Genomic DNA, 24,064 nt, shown 5'->3' with positions numbered 1-24,064 from the left:
CGTGCTCTTCTTTGATCCTGTAAATCCACTTGTTGTGAAGCACTTTCTTGCCTGGTGGTAATTCAGCTAATTCCCACGTCTGATTTGACATAAGCGAGTCAATCTCATCTTTCATGGAAGACTCCCACTTGACTGAATCCTCTACTTGCATTGCTTCATCATAACACTCTGGTTCACCATTATCTGTCAGCAACAAGTAGTGCAAAGAAGGAGAATACCATTGGGTTGGTTTAGGAATTGTAGAGGAGCGTTTTAGTTCTGGTGTGCCTGGTTCTTCCTCTTGAACTGCTTCAGGACTGATCTGAACATCATTTCCAGAAATCTCCTCGAACTCAGCAAATTCCTTTGTTTCAGCTTCGGTATTACTTGATTATGCGGTTGACCTGTCTTTGTACATCACATTTTCATTGAAAATGACGTCTCTGCTTCTAATGATCTTCCGATTTTCGTAGTCCCAAAACCGGTAACCAAACTCATCACCACTGTAACCAACAAATACGCATTTGTTGGACTTGTCATCAAGTTTACTTCTTTCAGCAGAGTTTATGTGTACATAAGAAATACAACCAAACACTCTTAAGTGTGAAAGGTTTATTTCTTTCTTGCTCCAAGCTTCCTCTGGTATTCTGCCATCCAAAGGAACTGAGGGCCCACGGTTGATCAGGTAAGCTACAGTGTAATTTGGGCAATCCGGCATGTATCCTCATGCTTCTGGCACGTTCATTCAAAGTTCTGTTAATGCGCTCTGCTACGCCATTCTGCTGCGGTGTTATGGGAACTGTTGTCTCCATCTTGATCCCATTGTTTGCGCAGAAATCTCTGAATCTACTATCTCTGTACTCTCCTCCATTGTCAGACCTCAACCGCTTGACTTTTAAACCAGTCTCATTTTCCACCATGGCCTTCCATTTTCTGAAGGTATCGAAGACTTCTGATTTCTTCTTCAGAAAATAAACCCACACCTTCCTTGTTGAATCATCGATGAAGGTGACATAATATAGTGAGCCTGCAAGAGATGGAACTGGGATGGTCCCTATACATCAGTATGAACCAATTCTAACCTTTCTGCCTTGGGTGTCTTGCCAATCTTTGCAAAACTGACTTTCTTTTGTTTGCCAAAGATGCAATCCTCGTATAGTCCGACATCTACATTCTTTAGATCCGGCAGCTTCCCTTTTGACAGAAGTATCTTCATTCCTTTCTCGCTCATATGGCCAAGCCTTTGGTGTCATAGGTTTGATTTTCCATCAACATCTGCTACTGCAATGATATTCTCTAAATTTGAGGTTACATAGAGAGTACCAGTCTTCTTACCACGAGTAATGACGAGTGCTCCTTTGGTAATCTTCCATTCACAGCCTGAAAAGGTTGTACTGTATCATTCTCCATCAATTTGTCCTACAGAAATCAAATTTCTTTTGAGACCAGGAATATGTCTTACTCCTGTCAGCTTCCAGGTGGTCTGGTTTGACAGCTTTAGTCGGATGTCTCCTTTTCCGACGATCTTCAAGGTTCCATCATCAGCAAGATGAACCTTCCCAAAATCACCACTGACATAGTTCTCCATGATTTCTTGGCATGGCGTGGAGTGGAAAGATGCCCATGAATCCAAAATCCATGATTCAATCGGACTGTTGACGCTTAAAATCATAGCATCACCTGTCTCCTCCGTCATGTTGGCAGAGTCCTGTGCGCCGGTATTTTTCTTCGGTGCTCGGTAATCTCTTTTGAAGTGGCCCTTCTTGCCGTAATTATAACAGGTAAAATCTTTATTTCCTGTTCTTGATTTTCCCCTTCTGGATTTCGATCTGCCACGATTTGAATTTCTTTCTGAAGTTCTCCCTCTGGACTCCGTGTGCAAGGCTGAGGAGGTTGATGCTTCACCCGATTCTCTCCGTCGAATTTCTTCGCTCAGTACCAGATCCCGAACATCGTCGAATTTTAATTTGTTGTTTCCCGATGAACTGCTGACTGCTGTAACAATAGCATTCCAACTGTCTGGTAAAGATGATAAGAGAATTAAAGCTCAAACTTCATCATCAAATTCAATTTCCACTGAACTCAACTGGGTTGTGATTGTGTTGAGTTCATTTAGGTGTTGTGCCACCGATACCCCTTCCGTCATCCGCAAATTGAATAATCGCCTCATCAAATGAACTTTGTTTGAGGCCGATGACTTCTTATACATACTGGAGAGAGCCGTCATAAGACCCGCCGTGGTCTTTTCCTTTGCTATGTTGAAAGCAACATTACGGGATAACGTCAGTCGGATAACTCCGAGGGCTTGTCTGTCGAGAAGAGCCCAGTCTTCATTCTTCATGCCCTCTGGGTGTTTTCCTGAGGGGTTGATATAGATTTTTCTGGTATAGAAAATCTTCAATTTGCATCTTCCAAAATCCAAAGTCCGCACCATCGAACTTTTCAATTTTCACCTTTCATTCGTCTGCAGCCATCGCTCCCACTCGAATCTGGCTTCGTTTGGATCGTTTCTGACAATTTCCGCGAACCGCCGTGTATTAGAACACCTCTGTCGATAAACTCGTATCGCCGACCGAATTTCACTATTCACTTAAATAGTAACCCGAATAGTAACCCCGCAAAAAATTGACAGAATTCACAACCAAAAGCTCTGATACCAGTTGTTAGGAAATAAACCAAGTACAAGTAATTTCCCTATTACCAGATTAGTGAGAATACGAAATAAAAGCGGAAAAATAATACCCGAAATTGATAACGGAGTTCAGCCAATTGTGCTTACGTCTCCGGACTGCTGCAGATCTTTTACTAAGAGAGAAAATTTACAGGTGTTTACAAAACACTCACTACTCACAAGAAAGCTCTCTAGTATTGGGAGAAAGAAATGATTTTTGGAATGGTTTTGAAGCTAAATGAGCTAGGGTATTTAAAGTTGAAACTTAAGGACTTAATCTTGTAAATACCATAAAGCCTAGGTATTAATTGTGATTATCCCATTATCATTTTTCAACAAACATCTAACAAACTTTGAAAAACTATTTTTCAAAGAAACATTTACCAAACTTTGAAAACCATTTTTTCAAAGTTGGTTACCAAACTTGAAAACCATTTTAATACTTTCAACAGAAATAGAGCCTAAGTAATTTATTTTGTGGATACAGGGAACCGTTAATGCGTGCTGGGACCATCAGCAACAGCAGCTCCATCATATATCTGATAAGATGTATGCGGTTCAAATTGTAATAATGTCTCTAATGTGACAGTTTCACCTTCGACCTATCATTTTCGCTCTTTTCTCTCTTCCCCTTGTTTCAGGGCTTATACTTGCTACTCTACACTCATTTCAATGCTACGCATAAACTTTCTTTTCTTAATTAACATCGAACTATATTCCTACCTCAAAACCCATTGCTTGTCTGCAGATCAATATGTTCAGTGCTCAATGTCGATGCTACAATCAAGAGTTCTAGCCGCCCCGTCCACTCCTCACCGGGTTTCAATGTCACATGCTTCTCTATTGCTGCTCCGTTGACGCATAGCATCTGTTTGTACTCCCCGTCTCCGAAATCTGCCATTGGTTTCGACTTCTTCTCCCATGGATTCCATACCACTGTTAATAACATAAACACAATCTTTTTGTTATTTGGTTACAGAACAGACTGAGCATACACTATAAAAACATCTCTCGAGCTTACCAACATCGGGCAGTCCCTCCTTCCTGATAATATAAGTTCGTTTCCTTTTGTGGTCAAGTACATCGACTACATTAGGAGTGTTGAGATAAACTTGATCCACCTGTCACACCGTTTGAAGAACGTTAGCATTGTTCTTTAAAACTCTTGTCGCAGCACTATCGCCAGTCAAATGACTTTCAAGTACAAGTATCTAGATGCCAATGACCGGAGTTAGTAGCCCTAGACCACAAACATACATAATTGGACACTTCAAAGTAGTAGTATAACTTGTGTACCTCGGATTCGAATGTTATAGCATCTCCTTGCTCGGTAAAACGTTCTTTATGGCAAAGGTTGTCTAGGTAGTCGACAGTCTCCAGCCCTTCTATCCTCACTTCACTGAAGACATGGTTCACGTTCATGTAACATCCAGAAAGAACTTATAACTTCTAATCGATCCAAAAGGGAAATATTGGTTAATATGATATCGAGATAGATTGCAGCAGACACACAATACATACCTGATGTCGGAAACCGACAAATACGTATGATACGCAAAAGAGAAACTAAAGTCTGTCGGCAACAGATAAGCAATTCGTTTACATATACAGGTTGCGGCGACTGATGCAGTCACTGGGCAACTTGCAATCATGTCATAAATCGAGAAAGGAATGTAAACATCCGAGCTCTTACCTATGGGGCCAACATCTGAGATCTTCAGATGGATTAAGCAAAAGATCAACCAAGGATTTCCGATGGGAATCATTCGGACTAAGAGGTGGAGGATTTTCATCAACTGTCCAAATCTTGCTCCTAGCAAATCCATGTTGCTCGAGCGATCTGCAGTTATCTAACTTGACGATCATCCGATAAGCAAGCATGAATAAACTTCCATATAACTGAATTTACTAAATGACTGAGAATGAAGACTACCTGTGGGAAACAAATAGAGATCCCTCCTCGAACAGCTTTCGGGGGCTTAAAAACCGCCTAAAATTCATTACAAATAACACGAATCCATAACTCGAATCGGCATCTCGGGTAACTTGTATAGAAATTAAACATTATTTAACCCTTCCCCTACCTTACTACTTGTAAACAAAAGCTCCTCCCCTCTGTTATCTCCATCCTATTGGTTGATAAATACTGAAACAAAACTCTGCCGCTTTTATTTTGTCCATCTAGTTTAATTGCAAACTTAGAATTTTTCTCCACCTACAACCCTTTGTAGGCTTCTGCTGTCAAAACAAGCCCATGATGAAGATGCTTGTCTTTGCAGAAAAAACAAGTACTAAGATGCTAATCCATAAAACTATGGAACTTAATTCAGATAATTCGGATTGGTTATAATTTTTTTTTGAGTAAAGTATACAAATAGGCTCCCGATTATAGGGTATAACTTTGTTAAGTCCCACGATTATTAAAAGTTATATAATGATCCGATTATAAAGTGTTTATTTGTTGAGTACTTTGATTAGTTATAAAATGGTTACTCAATTATTCATATGTTTCAAAAACATTCCTTTCCGCTAAAAAATTGGTGGTTGTCTGAGTTGGACATTAACCTGTTGATTCTAATATGATAAAATCTAATCCCAGAACCATTAGAGCTATGTTTTGTTTACGTTATGCCGTCGAGCCAATGCTTGAAATATGTCATCGATCCAATGCTTGAAAGCAACGACAATGCTAGTAGGCATCATTAAAATACGATTTATTATATTCCAATCAATCGGTAACATCCAATTTAGACGACCGTCTATTTTTAAATTTTTAATGAAAAATAATGAGTTTGAAATATCTGAACAATCGAGGAATTATTTTGTAGCTTTTAATAGTCATAAAACTCAAGAAAATAAAATCGTATAGACCAAATATCATATTATAATTTTTAATAGTTGGAGGAATAAAAAAATAACACATTGTAATCAAAAGACCATTTGTATATTTTACATTTTTAATGATTATTCCATTTAATTATAATTTTAATTATAAATATTTTTTAAAAAAAGTTAGTAAATGAAATCAAAATGTGTATGAATACAATTACTTTATTATTTTATAGTTTTATAATAGAAAATTTATGTATCTAATTAATCTACTATTATTTTAATTTTATTTTAATCATTTAGTTATTATTTTAAAAAAATATTTAAAATAACAATTTAATTTTACTCTAATTATTTAGTGTTAATAATTAATGATGATATTATTGTATCAATATAAAATAATGTTATATTATTATTAAAAAAATATATTATATCTATTTATTTATATATAAAAAAATAAAAATGAAAATTAGTGAGGAGAGAGACATCAAACGTGGATTTGCAGATAGAGAACCAACCAATCATAATCCTAACCTTGTCCACGTGTCTTTCATCTTCATTACTGTTTCTAGCACAGCAACTCTTTTCCCATGTTCTTTTATCGCTAAGGATAGGATTTCTAGCGTTGCAGCGGCCACTCATATCCGAAACAGCGCAAAATTAATTTTTAGAAATGGCGGCTGCTGTATCATCGTCATCCACCATGGTGGCCACCGCCGTTTTGATCCCACGTTTTCCGACCGCCATTAGAACTGCCCGCTGCAGTGTCTTGCCACCCCTTCCCCCTCGCGATTCCACCGTTTCCTTTTCATCTTCCGTTAAACTAATTCCAGGTAATCTTCCCTTAGATTACCTTTCAACACTTGCATAATGTACATTCATTTCTAATCTTAATAGTAAGTTTTTATTTGACTTTCTTATTATGTTCTTGCCTATTTGAAAGTTTAAGCTTTTTATTTAAAAAAAAGATTCTTTTTACACCATTTCTTGAAATCTCTTGCATATGTATGGCTTTGCTTATTGTTTTTATAGCTTTTCATTTTTCTGATTCCCAAAACAGAATCGAAGAGGTTTTCTCTGCTTCAGACAAAAGCCTCAGAGGAGACCTCAGTTGATGCTGGGGAGCTTTTCACTGACTTGAAGGAAAAGGTGAGAACACATCCTTAATCAGAATGATTCATGCAGCAGCTTTGAAAGGCTGCACCTTGTTATTAGGGAAGACGCATAATTTTATATTACAGAAGAGAGACGAACTTATAATAATTTAGGGAGGAGCAGAATTTGAGATGTTGCTTTAAAGGCTGCATAGTGTTGCACTGACTTGCTTTTCTTCCCATGTTTACCAGTGGGATAAAGTTGAGAACAAATCAACAGTTGTTCTTTATGGCGGTGGGGCAGTGGTTGCCGTTTGGCTATCATCCATTCTTGTCGTTGCCATTAACTCGGTTCCTTTGGTAAGTTGCTGCACCTCATTATCTCTTCCAATTAAGTTGCTATTCCAATCTGAAGCAATTTGTGCGCTAACCAGCTTCCGAAGATAATGGAGTTGGTAGGACTTGGATACACGGGATGGTTTGTCTACAGATACCTTCTCTTCAAGGTAAGAGATACACTAAACTTTATGGTCTCGTGAATCTTAATACCTCATAATCTTCTTAAAGCGTCGTTCTAAGAAAGAACTTAGGTGCATGAAGAGATATGTTTGAAATTAGCTTAATCTACAACTAAAATATTAAGATCTTCAGGCTCTTTAGAATAAGAATGATTATGTATATGCACACTAAAAACCATGTGCTAACACCATATGCTTGTTTCCTCAGTCAAGCAGGAAAGAACTAGCCACGGACATTGAGGCACTGAAGAGTAAGATTGCTGGAATTGAATAGATGCACAACAATGTCATGTTCATTTATTTTCTATTATTATTATCTTTTTGGTCCTTTCTGTAAGGATTGCCTTGTATGAATCCTTGTCACCCTTTTATTTGGTCAGTTCATGGATTGATACTTTTTCCTGTTTGATTTGTATGACTATAATTTCTATCTATGAATATGTATATACCATGTTAGCGTCCCATTTCTTCCATTCAAATGTATGTCTTTTCTCCCAGAGTTTGGGATTGATTAAAACGACAACTATTCTTTCCCATTAGTAAGAGCCAAAACCGATAAGGGTTAATGAATCAGAGAATCAGACAAGAAAACATTAACATATATGGAGTTGAGCAGTAGAGTGACACTTTGAGAGAACACAATAACATAAGCATTGTTAAAGCATAATATTAGAATGTTCTGAACATACGGAAAACATGTAACTTCAGATCCTATCTATATATTCGTCCTCAAGCTCAATACACTCGTCAGCAGTGCCAGCATCTTCCCCGTCAATCCCTTCATACAGCTCAACTTCCTTAGGGACTGCCGTCAGCTTGAAGACACAGAGCCTCCTCAGGCAAGTATTTCAATATAACGTCTGCCTTATCATCTTTGATAGTCCCACGAGGACGTTGTCATCAGTGATCCAGACCCTTTTGCGCATCTTGCAGGGATGTAGCAGAGCCATTTGATTCCATCGATGCTCAGCATGCCGACAACAGAAGCATATTCTTGGCCGTCTGTTTTGCAGATCAGCTCTTGTTTATCCTCTTCAGCTTTGTTTTCCACTTGCTTTAAATCCTTTTCCTTTTCTCCTTTGTTCTTTGACATGTTTTGATGAGTTTTGCTTCTACCTCTGCTCATTTATTTTAAATAAAAAGTAAGCTGCGATCTGCTTGATAATGAAAATTAGAAAACCAAACGTTTCTCTCTTCTCTATATATAGAATATGTTACTTGAGCAAGAAGTATATGATGAGAATTAAACAAAACAGTTACTGTAATCTAAAAAATGATGAACTGGAATGGAAGGAATGAAACAATATTGAAAGCAGATGAAGGCGAATACTAAGGTAAACAGAAAGACTTCCAAACATACAGAGGTTCTGGACAAAAGCAAAATACTCTTTCTTGGGTTATGAATAGTGGACAGCCCCACTATATATACAGCTAAGTCTAACAAACTAGCCCAACTGAACGACTCAACTAACTAGAATTCAGTTACAACAGATTTAACCAAAACAGTTACACCTACAACTATCAACAATTGTATAACACTCTAATATTCTCATGGTTTTCTTATGGTCTGAATTGCCACTTCAACATTTTCCTGGCTTCTTCAGACTTGCTTCTCGTGACTGGTGCTGTTGATTTCTGCCCAAGACTTAACACCAAGACACGAACGCATATCACTAAACACTGCAGGTGATAACGACTTGATGAGTATGTCAGCAACCTTTTATGCAGAAGGAACAAAATTTACACTGAGTTGTTTAGCCAAAACTCTTTCCCTCACAAAGTGTATATCAATTTCCACATGCTTTATTCGAGCATGGTGTGTAGGATTTGCTGCCATAGAAATTGCAGAGGTGTTATCACACCATACAATTGGCTTTTCAGTTACACTAATGCCAATTTCATCAAGTAATTGTTCTATCCAAATCAATTCAGAAACAGAATTAGCAAGGCTTCTATACTCTGCCTCTAAAGTGGACCTAGAGACAACGCTTTGTTTCTTAGAACACCACGCAATTGGATTACCTCCAAGATATACACAACAGCCTGTCGTGGATCTTCTGTCTTCCACCGAGGCTGCCCAGTCTGTATCAGTGTAGCAGACTAAACTGAAACTGCCAGTTTGTGAGAAAAATAACCCATGCTCAAGTGTCCCACTAAGGTATCTCAATATACTTTTCACTGTCCTCCAGTGAGTATCACACAGACTGTTCATGTACTGACTAACCTTGTTAACAACATAGGCTATGTCAGGTCTTGTTAAACATAGATATTGCAAACCTCCCACAATACTGCGATAGAGATGAACGTCACCAAACAACTGTCCATCATTTGCCTTTAGTTTAGGAGTAAGGACCATAGGAGTGAGAGTTGGACTTGACTCATCTAAGTTTGACTTCTTTAACAACTCAGAATTATACTTCTTCTGATTTAAAAACAAGCCTCTTGGAGAGTGTTCGACTTACATTCCAAGAAACAATTCCAACTGTCCTAAGTCCTTAAGAGAGAATTCCACATTAATTACTTGCACCATAGCATCCACTTCTATCACCTGATTTCCTGTGATGACTATATCATCTACATACACCATTAATAATACTTGAGAACATGTTGAATTTCTTATAAACAGGGAAGAATCAGCCTTCGAAACAAAAAAACCCAAGTTTTCAACTTGAAACTTCTTCAAAGTCTCAAACCATGCTCTAGGTGCTTGTCTAAGCCTATAAAAAGCCTTCTTTAAGAAACATACTAACTCCTTCCCATCTTCACTTTTCTGCTCAAAACCAGAAGGCTGACACATGTATATTTCCTCTGCTAACCTTCCATTTAGGAATGCATTATTGATGTCGATTTGCCTAAGTGGCCACTCTTTCATAACAGCAATAGTCAATACAGTTCTTATCGTACTTGCTCGAACTACTAGACTAAATGTCTTAGAGAAGTCTCTCCCCACCATTTGAGAATACCCCTTGGCCACTAAGCGAGCCTTAAGTATGTCAACTAACCCATCTGGCTTCCTTTTCACTTTAAAAAGACACTTGCAACCCACTGCTTCGCGTGCTGGTGGAAGAGTCTTTAACTCCCATGTACCATTCTTCATAAGGGCAGTATACTCACTATGAACAGCTTCACGCCAGACAGGATGTTGCAATGCTTCATAGACATTAACTGGCTCTTGAGGACTTGTCTCAGCAAGCAACACTCTAGGTTTAAAATGTCAGCTTTCCCACGAGTGACCATGGAATGAGCATTTTGAACTAGCCGAGACGGTGGTGGTGGAGGTGGTGGTGGCGAAGATGATGGTAACAGTGATGGTGGTTGTGGCAAAGACAAATGTGACGATGATGGCGGTGATTGTAATGAAGATAATTGTAATAGTAGAGATGTTGAAGTTGTAAATGGTTCTGAGACGAATGGATGAGGTGGAGATGAGATGGATTGTTGAGATGAAGACAACTCACGTGGTGAAGACGATGAAGTGGATGGTATAGAAGATGGTAGATTTGAAGGATATGAAGATGATGACACTGGAGATAATAACTCTGACACTTGTAGTAGTAATGTAGAAGATGGTAAGGCTGACTTGTGACTGTATGTGTTAGTGGGGAATGGGAAGAAAGAATGATAAAACAAGTTATTTGAAGAACAAACATTGTTGACACTTGAGTGTTTTTACTTGTTCTAGTAAAAGTGTTCATTGTTGGCAAATTACAAGCATTAGAAAAGTTTTGGTGTTGTTGATAAGGAAATTCGTTTTCTTTAAATCGAACATGCCTTGAGACATAGACACGACCACTAGGCTCTGAACACTTATATCCCTTATGAGTAGGTGAATAACCCAAGAAAACACAAGTAGTAGAACAAAACTGAAACTTGTGCTGATTATAAGGTCTTAAAAAAGGGTAACACGTGCATCCAAAAACTCTCAAAAAGCTAAAATTAGATGTTTTATGAAAAATCTTTTCATATGGTGATATATCAGACAACACACGTGTAGGTAATCGATTAATAAGAAAAACAACAATTGAAAATGCATCATTCCAAAAATTTAAAGGCATAGAAGCCTGAGCTAGCATAGAAAGACCTACCTCAACTATATGTGGATACATTCTTTCCACCAAACCATTCTGTTCTGAAGTATGGGGACATGACAGTCTGTGTATTATACCTTGCTCTTTTATGTAAGCTTGAAGTGCACCAAACTCACCCCCTCCAACAGACTGAAATACCTTTAGCTTGGCACCAAACTGTCTCTCCACCTGTTTATGAAACTGAAGAAAAGCAGTTTTAACCTCAGATTTTTGTTTCAAGAAATAATCCAAGTATACCTACTGTGTGCATCAGTAAAAGAAACATAAAATCTAAACCCATTAGAATAAACATGAGTATGGCCCCACACATCAGATACTATAAGTTTTAGTGGTTGTTCATAAACAGTGTGTGATTTAGCAAGCTGACATGCTTTGCACAATATTTGTTCTTTATTTATATCAGAAGCAATTACATTGTAATATTTTAATGCAGAAAGTAGCACTTCTTTAGAGGGGTGGCCAAGTCTTTTGTGCCACATATCTACAGACACCCTAGCATTTACAATGTGATAACTTATTGAAGACAAAGAACTATTAGAATTATTAACATGCATTTTATCACCAGTAGTCATACAACTGCCATTATTATCAGTGTTATTCATGGCTATATTGAGTTTGTACAACCCTCGATCTTGACTTCTTTTAATAGCACTTTCGAGTATGCAAGTCAAGAACTTGACAGAAATTAGGGTAAAATTCAAGCAGAACCTGATTGTCCCGAGTGAATTTAGAAACAGACAGCAAATTTTTAGAAATGTTAGGAACATACAACAATTTATTTAAAAGAAATTTATTGGAATTAGTGCAGAAATAAGACTGACTACTGCACTGTATTGGAAGAGAATTATCATTGCCTACAATTTTACTACATGTTCCAGGGTGAGTGCATTTAATCTGCAAGTTATTAAAGTATTTAGTTATATGATGAGTCACTCCATAATCTGGATACCAAGCATTATCATCCACTGTCTCAGGTGTAGCTATATAAGCTTGAGATGTGACATGTGGTTGAGTAGCAGCAGTGAACTGTTTTGTATTTCCAGAGAGAAATAAGACATGTTGTGGGGATTCAAATAGATTTGATGTTGAATATTAATAGGATAAATCAGTGATCGAAAATCAGAAACTTGAGGGACTTGAGAGGCTGCAGAAAATTGAGGAATTTGAGGTGTTGAACGTGTATAATACACTGGATTATAAGGATTGAAGTTGTCATTGCTGGGATTATACGAGCTGATATTGGCTTAAATATTGGAATAGCCTTTATTATTAGTGTTTTGTGTAGGTCGAGAGGATTCATTTTTATAGTTCATATCAAATCTATAATAGCATCTTTCAACAAGATGTCTCATCCGACCACACAATTGACACTGCGGTCTAAAGGATGAAAACCGTCCTCGACCTCTACCCCTATTACTATTGTTACTGTTATTGGAATTTTGACCATTATTATCAATAAGTTCACCCTATACTGATATTCAGAATATGAAGTATTATTGAGGTCACTTGATCACTTGTAGCTGGATTTGCAACATGAGCACAAGCTGTGACATGGTTAAAAGACTGAGATTGTCTAGTGTCAGCATCCAGTAATATGGTGCTGACAGATCTTAGATATGGAGGAGTGGGGGTAGCAGTTATAACAGTGATAACTGACTCAAACTCAGGTGGCAGACCATTCAATATAGCAGTGATGTGTTCATGTTCTGATATTATCTCACCACAACTAGCTAAATTGTCACATACATATTTGATTTTCATCAGATAATCTCTCATACTCAGGTCTCCCTTTCTTTGTGAATGAAGCATTCCCTTATATGACATCAATCTAGAGGTAGTTTTGTCACTGTATAACCTATACAGAGTATTCCAGATCTCAGCAGTAGTATTAAGACCTATGAGATGTGGTAGGACTTCCTCACTAACAGTGGAGAGCAACCAGGAAGTAAGCGCTCCATCTTGTTCTTCATAACGTTCATACTCAGGATTTAGTCTAATTACACCATCTCTAGTTACATACTGAGTTGGCCAAGAAACATTAGAGTCTATGTACTTCTGAAGTCTATGAGTTTTAATTGTCAGAAAAACTTATTGATGCCATATAAGGTAATTGTGATCGTCTAACGTCGCATTAATTTTCTTAGTAGAAAACAGTCTAGTGGAGGCAACAGAGGCAGAGCTACCAAAGGTATTTAGAGTACTGTCATCCGCAGTGTTAGCCATACAGAGAGCCAAAACAAGCAGAAGGCAAGTCACAAAGTGCACTAAATGTAACCAGAAACAAGAAGCCAACCGAATACCAGGCAAAAATAGCTCAACCAGAAGGAAAATAGAAAAAGGCACAAAATGCAATACGCCAGTTTAATCGAGAACAAAACTAGAACAATCTCACTAGAATCGAAGTCCAAATCGAAGAGCAACTACAGTGATAAAGATGTGATGAAACAATCAGGAATCGAATATCCAGATCAAAAAGTAGGAAACCAATGTAATCGAGAACAATACTGGAACAACCTCACCAGAATCGAAATCCAAATCGAAGAGCAATAGCCGTGATGAAGATGTGATGAAGCAGCCATGAATCGAAGAACCATAACGAAGAGCAGCCAGAGTGAAAAGACACACGAATCACGCTGAGAGGAAACCACACTACGCCAAGAATTAGGGAATTTGCATCAATTTGGAAAAATTAGGTAAATCGAAAAGGAGAAGGAAAGAAAACAGGCAGAACGGAAGGAAAAAAAGCTCGCAGGAATCTAGGCGAATGATACCATGATGAGAATTAAACAAATCAATTATTGTAATCTAAACAATGATGAACTTGAATGGGAATGAAACATATTGAAAGTAGATGATAAGGTAAACAAAAAGACTTCCAAACATACAAAGGTTCTGGACAAAAGCAAAATACTCTTTCTTGGGTTATGAATAGTGGACAGACCCATATATACATCTAAGTCTAACAACTAGCCCAATGAACGACCCAACTGACTAGAATTCAGTTACAATAGATTTAACCAAAACAGTTATAGCTACAACTATCAACAGTTTATAATACTATAATAGTATATATTTCTCCGACAAACTTATTGCTTTTCCAACAAGTTTAAAATATCAAGAAGTAACAAAGGTTTTTAAGTTTAGATTTAAAAGGAAACCTCAAGATTTTGATATCAATTATAAAATGAAAAGGATTCAGATTTTGATGTCAATTAAGAACCTAAAATTATCTCAAAATAAGTAGTTAATATGAAAATTAAATTAGCATAGATGTTAATCTACTTCCAAAGCATACAAACTCGTCAACACCAACCTTACAATCCTTTACTTGTACATTTCTCTTTAGCTCAGCAGAGCCAAATTCTCTTTAGCTCAGTAGAGCCAAAAGAAGAACAAAATGGGTTTAGTTGACAGAAATTCGATTGAACAGACATGAGTTGGTTAGTGCCTGATAGTTAACTCAACCCTAAGATAGAGAATACCATTTATGAATAAAGGCCATCTTCAGCCATGAAAGAAGTACAGGGTATATCAAATAAATTTTGGTAACCGGCTTCCTTGCCACCGGTGAATGTGTAGTTGCCTTTGTATTTGCTAACTGATAACCGCCGTTTTGCTATCAAAATAATTCCTGGCTTCTTAATAAATAAAAAGGAAAATGTAGTATAAAGAAGCAGGGTCGATCCACAGGGACTGTGGTGTTTCTGATTTAATAAAACTCTTTCTTGATTTTAGAAGAAGATAGAATTCCAGACAAAGTTGAAAATATATATTAAAATAAAATAAAATAAAAATAAAAAATATAATAATAAATATTAATAGTAATAAATATAAAAGGGGGATTTTTAGAAGTTGTTTTTAAAGTAAAAAAATAAGAATTAAAAAAAGAAAATAATTAAAAAACAAATTAAAGAGATTGAGATAAAGGAAAATTTATTGTGAAAGCAGCCTCAGACTTCAGATTTGTCTCAAATTCATCGGATCATTGAAATAGATTTTTACTTCAAGATTCACGTCGGCTTACAAGGACAATTCTTCGCTGCCAACTCGGATTGTGTCGTTTCAACAACAACTGATTCTGATCTCAGTTTCCTCTTAGCAAACAATTTTGCCAAGTGTGTTCTCGGGAAGTTGAATATGCTTCAATAAGCAAATCCTTCTTCAAACATTAACCGTAACAATATCCGGACCAATGTCAAAATCGTTTTGATTTGAAAAGTAAGCTCAGAAAACATAGAGAAAAATCCGAAGCGATTTAAGTACCTTACAATTTTCACGTTTAAAATTGAGCCTTCGTTTTAGCCTTCGGCTTGAAAGAAAATTAGCTAATTAACCATAACAATATCCGGATCAATGTCAAAATCGTTTTGATTTGAAAAGTAAGCTCAGAAAACAGAGAGAAAAATCTGAAGCGATTTAAGTACCTTACAATTCTCACGTTTAGAATTGAGTCTTCGCTTTAGCCTTCGGCTTGAAAGAAAATTAGCTAAGCATAACCAAAGTCATACTTAGCATAATAGAAAAGTATGCGAAAAATAGAAAGAAAGCTAGAGAGAAAAATAATATTTTATTCTCAAATGAGAGATATATGTTTCTAGGCTCACCCTTAGAGGGTATTTATAGCCTTCAAATTCCTAAAAACAAACTAAAACATCTTAAATCCTAATTAAAACACTTAAACTATTTAAACCAAAATACCTAAAAAATAATATAATATTCTAAATTCTAATTAAAATACTAAAACTTATTTAAACTAAAATACCTAAAACAAAGATAAAATATAAAAATAATATCGTAAAACTTAATTAAAATAATAAAACCTATTTAAACTAATTACAAAGATAAAATAATGTTTAAAATATTGTTCTAAACTTGAGTTTAATTCAAATCCGAAGTCCAACTAGCTTTGATTCCGAAATTGAAAAAACTATAAAATTGTGTCCTTTTTGTGAAATTTCCAGAATCTTACGTCCTATACATAAAATGAATTAAAATGAATTAAAATGAACAAATAAACCAAAAAATCAATAAATAATGAGTAATTAAAAAATAAATATTAATTAATTAAACACTTATCACTATCAAACTCCTCTGTTGGCTTTGACCTTGCTGCAAATTCATAGTCCACTGAGAAACTAACTGTACCCTTTTCCAGCATCCCTAAAAACAACCCGAAGCAATGGAAAGAGCTCTCCTGGTCCATGTTGCAATGGGCCGACAGGAAGAAACCTTGTCCACCCAGGTGGAAAGCCTGAGAATAAACCCGTCCACATGGGAATAAATTTGCACACTCTTCCTTCTTCAAGTCCAGGTACACAACGCATTGCTGATGGGGGGGGAGTTCAAATTCCACCACCTTAACGGGTCGATACTTGTAAGGTCGCTCGATAAAGAAACGGTTCAAGCTGGCAGACTCCTCTGCGGCCAAGCGTTGTTATCTATGTGGGGCTTCAACCTTGAAAAAGAGGGCCTCAGGCACAAGCTTCGATGAAACCTCATGATCAAATCATTACTTGTTAACCCCTTCTTAAGCTTCCGGCAGGTCATATAGGGGAAGCGAATAAAGCGTGCAAGGCGTGAACCAAGAACTTCCCTACGGTCTTCCAACTTTGGGGTATTGAGCCCTAGCCCACTTCAACACAAAGTCATACAGCATCTTCTGATGCAATTTGCAGATCATACTGGACAATATTGCCTTGATCCCAGCTAGTGGCAAAGCCATTACCTCTTCTTGGAGCCTGGTAAAATGCGCTCCAAAAGAATAAGCACCTAAATATGCATTATTTCTACTTGACTATGGCCTAAAGAATAAGAAGGGCAGAACGGGAAAGGGAAAGGAGAACAAAATTTACACTGCTAGGACAGTTCTCTTGTCATTAGCATCACCTTTCCTCCTATCCTTAAGCTTTCCTAAGACTATAGTATTAAAGTTTTTTTTTTTTTTGAAAATGAACGTTAAAGCCAGTTGTCCATGTTAATAATGCAAAATTTCAGAACAAGTGGATCCGAGGAGCCCAAAAGAATATTGCTAGGACTATGTAAGATGGAGACTGGAAACTTATCAGATTTCAGTCATACGGGCAGTTCAAACTACAAAGTACATTAGTTTTTTTTGCATTTGCAGCGAGGATTTGTTTGAACTAATTTTTCATTTTTTAAAAAATTTCATTTGTTTGGATTTCTGGTAGTGTGGTCTCAATTTATCTGTACAAAGCTGTTGCTCCGTCAACTCCATCGCTAAAATTATAATACACCATCATCTACGTTTCTCTCTCACTTACCCTTATCGTTGTTTATGTTTTAGTTTTTTTTTTTTTTTTAAAGAATCACCCAAATTTCTATTCTATATTTTATTAAATCTTTCGACTATTAAAAATTACAAAAGCATCTTCCGACTATAGATCATTATTTTGTTAAGTCCTTTAACTTTCAAAAGTTACAGAATGATCGTTCGACTATTCATTAAGTTCTCAACTCGTCATTTTTGTTAAAAATCGATGATTGTTTAAGTTGGACGTTAACATGATTGGATATGATAGTCGTTTGAGATTCTATGATCAGATTTTATCATATCACAGTCAAGAGGTTAACATTAAACTCAAAATACCGAGCACATTTTAATGGAAAAGGACAAGTCCGAAATAGAATGAATAGTAGGGTGACAATTTTGTAACTTTTAATAGCCGATGGACTTAACAAAACAACACTCTATAGTCGGATGATCATTTTATAACTTTTAATAATGAGAGACTTAATAAAGTAATATCCTATTGTCGGAAGTCCATTTTATGTACTTTATAATTTTCATCAATCAACTTTAATAAAAGTGTACATATTAAATCCGTTATTGTTCTTGTAGTTGTCTATCTTTTTTACTTTTAACCTCAAAGAATCTTGATTTGTCAGTCCTCTAAGGTTGTTTATATTTTAGATTACATTGTAGGTTTTTTGGAATTTTACAAATAAATAATTAAGGGTAAATATGTTAAGATAATATTGGGAATTTTTTTGAATGTATAGGATGAATAAACCGTTGAAGCATTAAGGGTTAATGGATTACAAGAAAATACACAGAAATTGTAAGGTATGATTAAAAGAAACATAACATGGGAAAGTCCAACTTAGAATCATAGGAGATGGTAGTTGAAGAATGGATAGAACAGCCACATAATAAGACACGACCAATAAAGACACATAAAAGGGTAATTTCTTTAACATTCGGTGGTCAAAGAATCCTCACGCTACGCTATAGCTTGACAAATTAGCACCATTTTAAAACCCTTGTCGATCAATAATTCACTTGCTCCGGCTGCATGTTGACAAAAAGGCAAGTTATTTTTACGACATAAGCACAAAGCTCGACCAGCAACACAATGAGGGGGAGGCAATCTTTACCTGAGAAAACTAGAGGTATCCATGAACCAGCAGATACGTACACCATCTCATTTCCTCGTTTTGGGCCCATGGCAACTCCCTTTTTGAAACATTAATGGAATCTGAACAGGGAGTGTGTATCTATGAACCACAAATTGAGTTGAAAATAGGGGGAGCGTTGGACTTTAGAAAGAGCTTATGGGGAAATGGAGCTCCCTTCACTCCAATACCAAAAATATGAAGGCAAGCCACGTCTCCTAGCTCATGCAAACCCTTAGCCTGCGTGGGCATGGCAGTGCAGGGCAGGGGTATCCATGAGATAGCAGCCGTAGCCATTGTGCCGACACCATATTTCAGCGTTGAAGTGTGGAGAGCTCCATTCAGCTCTACCCAAACCCAGCTCTCCCATGGGGTGGACATTAGTGCTCGATCCCTTTATAGGTCTACAATTGTGCTATAATATCTGGCGTATTTAATTTCATAGATGTACAAAATCTACTTGGATTTTTTCCCTTTTTTCTCGGTCAAAAGTTGCATCTCATTCATGTCAAGAAATTACCCTTTTAACCACATGATAATTCACTTTTTTCCGTATCACCAAAGCTAAAGTTATTTTTTACCAATAATAATAAAAGTTTTTTATTTAACTAATAATAATAAGGCTTAAATGTGTCATTGCTCCCTAAACTTTATCATTTGTACCGAGTTATCATTTCAAGTATTTTTTTTAAGGATGTTTTACCTTTAAAGTTTAAATTGTTATTTTATTTGTCCCAATATATTAATTCTGTTAAAAAAACACGTGAGTAAATTATATATTTAGTTACTTAACTATTCATGTGGATCTATTTTGGTTTATTATTTTTGTTTTCAAAATCATCATTAAACTTAAGTTTTTGTTTCGTTTTGATCACTCAGTTCGATTATATTTTATTTTTTAAATTTATAATGTATAAGAATTCATTTATATCACATATTTTTTTACTCGAAACATAAATTTAATGTATAATAATAAACAATATTATAATGAAAATAATATACAACATATTTAATTATTTGTACTTAAAATTTTAATATTAAATGTTAAATTAAAATATCATAAATATTTTAAGAAATTAAAATATGTACGAGCCATTATTTATAAATTTAAATCGTACATTTTTTTAAGAAATATGCAGATCATTCAAAATCAATACCAAAATATATTTTTAATTAAAAAAAGAAACAAAGACAATTTTAAGTACGAGACTTAAAATTTGACAAGATATTTTAATTTATGATTTTTTTTTAAATAAATTAAGTCTCGTACTTAAAATTATGTCTCATGTTTAATTGCATTCAAAATCATTTTATATACTTTTATTTCTATCAACTATATTTTTATGATTAAATTATTTTTTTTTGAAAAATCTATACTATTATAACGTGGTCTAGTAAAGTAAGGTGTTATGAATTGAGTGACACTAACTCGGTTGGCTAAAGCATAATTTAAACATATGAAAAAGAAAAGCACATCCAAAATGTTGTCTTAATGAAAATAATAAAGTGCTTAAAAGGAAGTAAATAAACTGTGCCTGAAGATACATCCCTTCGAACAGTTTTTTTTTTGTTGAAATTTTTAAGTACGAGACATGATTTCAAGTGCAATATTTAAAATTTTATAAAAATTTAAAAAAAACAAAGATATAAACTTAATTTATGATATTTTAATTTAACATTTTATAATTTTTATTAAAATTTTAAGTACAAGCAATTAAATATGTTGTTTATTATTTACGCTATAATATTATTTATTACTATACACTAAATTTATGTGTTGAGTAAAACAATATGTGATATAAATGAATTTTTATATATTGTAAATTTTAAAACTAATTCTAATTTAATTGGGTGATTAAATCGGAAAAAAAAAACTTAAGTTTAATGATGATTTTGAAAACAAAAATAATTGGCTGATCAAAATAAAATCACATGAATAGTTGAGTGATTAAATATGTAATTTGCCCACGTTTTTTTAACGGAGTTAACAGATTATGACAAATGAGATAATGATTTAAACTTTAGGGAGCAGAACTCTCAAAAAATACTTTAGATGACATCTCGATACAAACGGTATGATTTAGGGGGCAATGTTGCATTTAAGCCTAATAGTAATGGTTAATTTTATCGAGTAAAGACTAAAAAGGGAATATGATCAATTAATAACCGGGTACCGATTATATATATATAATAATAATGCTATCGGAAGATTTTATAAAACTTATCTTAGACTATTAACTGATTTTTTAAGCACCATAAAGTATAAATTAGTAATTAAAGAGAAATAGTATTATACAAGGAATAACTAAAAACATAATCAAAGAATTCAGGAAAATGATTGATACAAATAAATATTATTATCGACAATAAAGAATAAACATTATTAATATTAACGTAAAAATGTACGTAACTGTTATGGTGCGTTGATAAATTGAAATCAAATTTAATAGTAATTTATCTTTTGCTGGACTCGGACGCAAAAGGAACCTGGGTTCTCTCATTTTTTTTCTGCACCACCACCCACAGTTTTAAGCGTTTTTAATTATGATTGTATGTATCAGAAAATAGACCGGTCCACTAGATCCTAATGGCTTCTCTTGTAACCAAAAATAGAATTAATCAAAAGTTAAAAATAGAGATATATCACTAAAATAACCAAATAAATATCAATGAATACGTTAACCTAACATTCAAATCATGTATGTAATTTTTTTCTTAAATAACTATAAAATTTGTCGCGTTTCGGTACACATCCATGTAAGTGATACTGTTGCAGTATATTATCTGCTTCTACTGAAAACAAAAGGTAATGTCCTCAACGACCGAAGTTAACGAGATAGTTAATAATAGATGCTCTACTTCGCAAATGGCTTTAAAGAAAAGAAACCAATCAATAGATTACTGGGGATGGATGTTGACCTCCAGTGAGCTTCCGCAACTAGCTGGAGATACAGACTGTAGAGCACGGCCATTTCTTTCAACTGATCGACGGTGTTGCATCACTGATGCTGCAATATGGCTCCTCGGGTACTTGCACTTGCTGGCTGACATTAAATTCAGGGCAAAACATTAAAATTATAAATACAAGTACACAAGGCTATGCATCCGTTTGATTAAACAAGGGTTCCTTAACCGGAATATGATCGACAAGGCAGGTTTTAGAGATGAGAAATCGATAATCAGTTTGCAAGAAACTGGCAATGTATATCAATCAAACAATAAAACCAGTAAAAGAATCACGCAAAGCACAAAATTCTAAGCAAATGAACTCAGCAATCAAGCAGCAAAGAAAGCAATTTTCTGTTCCTTTTGACACTCATTAATCCAAAGAGATGGCTTTCAGTTCAAACTAGCCATAGATAAGCAGGAACTAGAACTTAAAGAAGAAAAAAGAAGAAAGAAAAGCAAGCATGTTTACCCTACACCAACGTGTGCACTCCACAGAAGCAACAGGAAAAAAAAACAGACATGAAACACCAAAGAATCTCGACAATTGTGTTGAAAAAGAGGCAAAGCTTCAGCGTTCACAACAAAGAAGCAGATGAAAGAAAAAGGAGTTAAGGAAGAGTTAAGACAAACAGAGAACAAGGAACACCAAGACAAGGGACCGCAAAGCAACCAAAACAATTAGAATCTAGAAAAAGCAAAACCCTTTTCTTTCTCTAACAAATAAACAATTGACCACCCCCACTTAAACTCAAAACTCGAAGCCCAAAGAACCGCCAAAGCTTAAAACTTTAAGAAAAAACAACAAATGGTAAGAAAAGCAAACGCCGTACCTGATCCAGGGGGTATGAGGAAGATCAACAGCAGAAACAAAACCCTTGTCCTTAAAATGGTGTAGGCGAAGCTTGGTAACTCCTATGCGCATACTGGGAAGTGGGTAATGAGGGTGAAGTTCCCAAAGATTAGCACAGAGTTTTCTGGCAGAAATAGAATGTCCAGTGGGCATAGTGGCATTTTGAGAAGACAAGTCGAGTCTCCAAGTGGGAGAAGGAGTAGAGGGGCCAGCTCTTTTCCCTACCAGGATCCCGCCTTTCAACTTTTTCACCATTAAAACTCGATCTTCTCCTTCACTCTTTTCTTTTCTATCCATCACCTCTCTTTCTCCCTCTCTGTGGTTTCAAAATTTCAAACTTCTTCACTAATTCTACTTAGTATTATTGACTTTTTTTCGCTCGCGTTCTTCTCTGCTTTGTGGTCAGCCTCCGAAGACTCGAACTTTCTTTGCTTCTTGTTGTGGGCATATGCGGCCCTTTGTTTTCTTCTTTTGTTTTGTTTTCTTCTTTTGTCTATCTGTCTTTCACCCGTCTAATTTGCTCCTTAATTTAGGACTAACATCACTGTCTACTCATTGCCTTTGGATTCCCTTAATTCACATATCTATAGAATATACCTATATCGCTTGAGCTAGACAAATATACAAGGAGGCAAAGCCGAAAGTTAAGAAAACAGTGGCTAAAGCAAAAGATAAGACATACGAGGAATTGTACAAGAGATTAGACACCAAGGAAGGACAAAACGGTATCTTCAGGCTTGCAAAATCCAGAGAGAATAAGAAAAAAGGATCTAGGTAGCATTAGGTTTATGAGGACAACAATGGTGTTCTTTTAGTGAAAGATCATGATATTAAGAGAATTTGGGGTAGTTACTTCTATGGCTTATATAATGACGGTGCCTCTACCTGTAGAGATAGTACCGTTGATGGGTCAGATGACCATCATACTACAACCAATGACTATCATACAAGTAGGATTGGGATTGAGGAAGTCAAAATGGCTCTTAAAAAGATGGGGAGGGACAAAGCTGTCGGTCTAGATAAAATTCATATCACTGTGTGGTTGACCCTAGGAGAAGAGGGAGTAAAGTGGTTGACCAACATCTTTAATATTATTTTAGAGACTGTCGAGATGCCAGGAGTGGAGAGAGTCTACGGTGATTCCAATATAAGAATAAAGGAGATCCCCAATGTTGTGGTAACTACAGAGGTATTAAACTACTCAGTCATACCATGAAGCTATGGGAAAGAGTGATAGAGGCTAGGTTGAGACAAGTTACTAGGGTTTCGGAAAACCAATTTGGCTTTATGCCCGGCAGGTCTATTACGGAGGCGATTCATCTACTTTGACGGCTTATAGAGAAATATAGGGAAATAAATAGAGATCTTCACATGGCGTTCATTGACCTTGAGAAGGCGTTTGATAGCGTTCCCCGTGATACGATCTGGAAGACCTTGGAAACGAGACGGATCCCAAATGCTTATATCCGGGCGATTCGTGATATGTACTGTAGATTTACTACATACGTCAGGACTACAATTGGCGACACCGAGGCTTTTCCGGTGTATGCTTTGATTATGGATGACATCTCTTGTGCGACACCAGACGGTGTTCCATGGTGTATGTTTTTCGCTGACGACATTGTCCTAGTTGCTGAGACAAAAACTGAGCTGAATAGTAGACTGGCGACCTG

The 24,064-nt window shown here is 35.8% G+C and overlaps 3 protein-coding genes and 1 pseudogene across 3 annotated transcripts; 1 reads left to right on the top strand and 3 right to left on the bottom strand.

Moving 5' to 3' along the window:
* Window positions 1-3,267: 3,267 nt before the first annotated feature.
* Window positions 3,268-4,884, bottom strand: LOC120132849 (putative glucose-6-phosphate 1-epimerase). Its single transcript, XM_039149539.1, has 6 exons — window positions 4,735-4,884; window positions 4,584-4,640; window positions 4,172-4,500; window positions 3,947-4,049; window positions 3,672-3,771; window positions 3,268-3,586 (listed from the first exon to the last, which is right to left on the bottom strand). Exons 3-6 carry the CDS (start codon window positions 4,474-4,476, stop codon window positions 3,375-3,377), a joined length of 720 nt encoding a protein of 239 aa, XP_039005470.1. The 5' UTR covers window positions 4,477-4,500; window positions 4,584-4,640; window positions 4,735-4,884; the 3' UTR covers window positions 3,268-3,374.
* A 1,173-nt stretch (window positions 4,885-6,057) lies between these two features.
* On the top strand, window positions 6,058-7,428 carry LOC120132813 (protein CURVATURE THYLAKOID 1A, chloroplastic-like). The gene is made up of 5 exons (XM_039149500.1): window positions 6,058-6,312; window positions 6,540-6,628; window positions 6,826-6,933; window positions 7,008-7,079; window positions 7,300-7,428. Exons 1-5 carry the CDS (start codon window positions 6,153-6,155, stop codon window positions 7,363-7,365), a joined length of 495 nt encoding a protein of 164 aa, XP_039005431.1. The 5' UTR covers window positions 6,058-6,152; the 3' UTR covers window positions 7,366-7,428.
* Window positions 7,429-7,795: 367 nt separating this feature from the next.
* Window positions 7,796-8,184, bottom strand: LOC120132898 (annotated as a pseudogene).
* A 50-nt stretch (window positions 8,185-8,234) lies between these two features.
* Window positions 8,235-22,799, bottom strand: LOC120132820. The gene is made up of 3 exons (XM_039149508.1): window positions 22,372-22,799; window positions 21,512-21,636; window positions 8,235-8,245 (listed from the first exon to the last, which is right to left on the bottom strand). The coding sequence occupies exons 1-2, from the start codon at window positions 22,686-22,688 to the stop codon at window positions 21,570-21,572; spliced, it is 384 nt and encodes a 127-aa protein (XP_039005439.1). The 5' UTR covers window positions 22,689-22,799; the 3' UTR covers window positions 8,235-8,245; window positions 21,512-21,569.
* Between the last annotated feature and the right edge of the window lie 1,265 nt (window positions 22,800-24,064).

This window comes from Hibiscus syriacus, unplaced genomic scaffold (genome assembly GCF_006381635.1).
Source record: "Hibiscus syriacus cultivar Baekdansim isolate YM2019G1 unplaced genomic scaffold, ASM638163v2 tig00110570_pilon, whole genome shotgun sequence".
NCBI classification, from domain to species: Eukaryota; Viridiplantae; Streptophyta; class Magnoliopsida; order Malvales; family Malvaceae; genus Hibiscus; species Hibiscus syriacus.
Note: the sequence above shows the minus strand (reverse complement) of the source record. Positions and strands in the feature narration are given on the sequence as shown.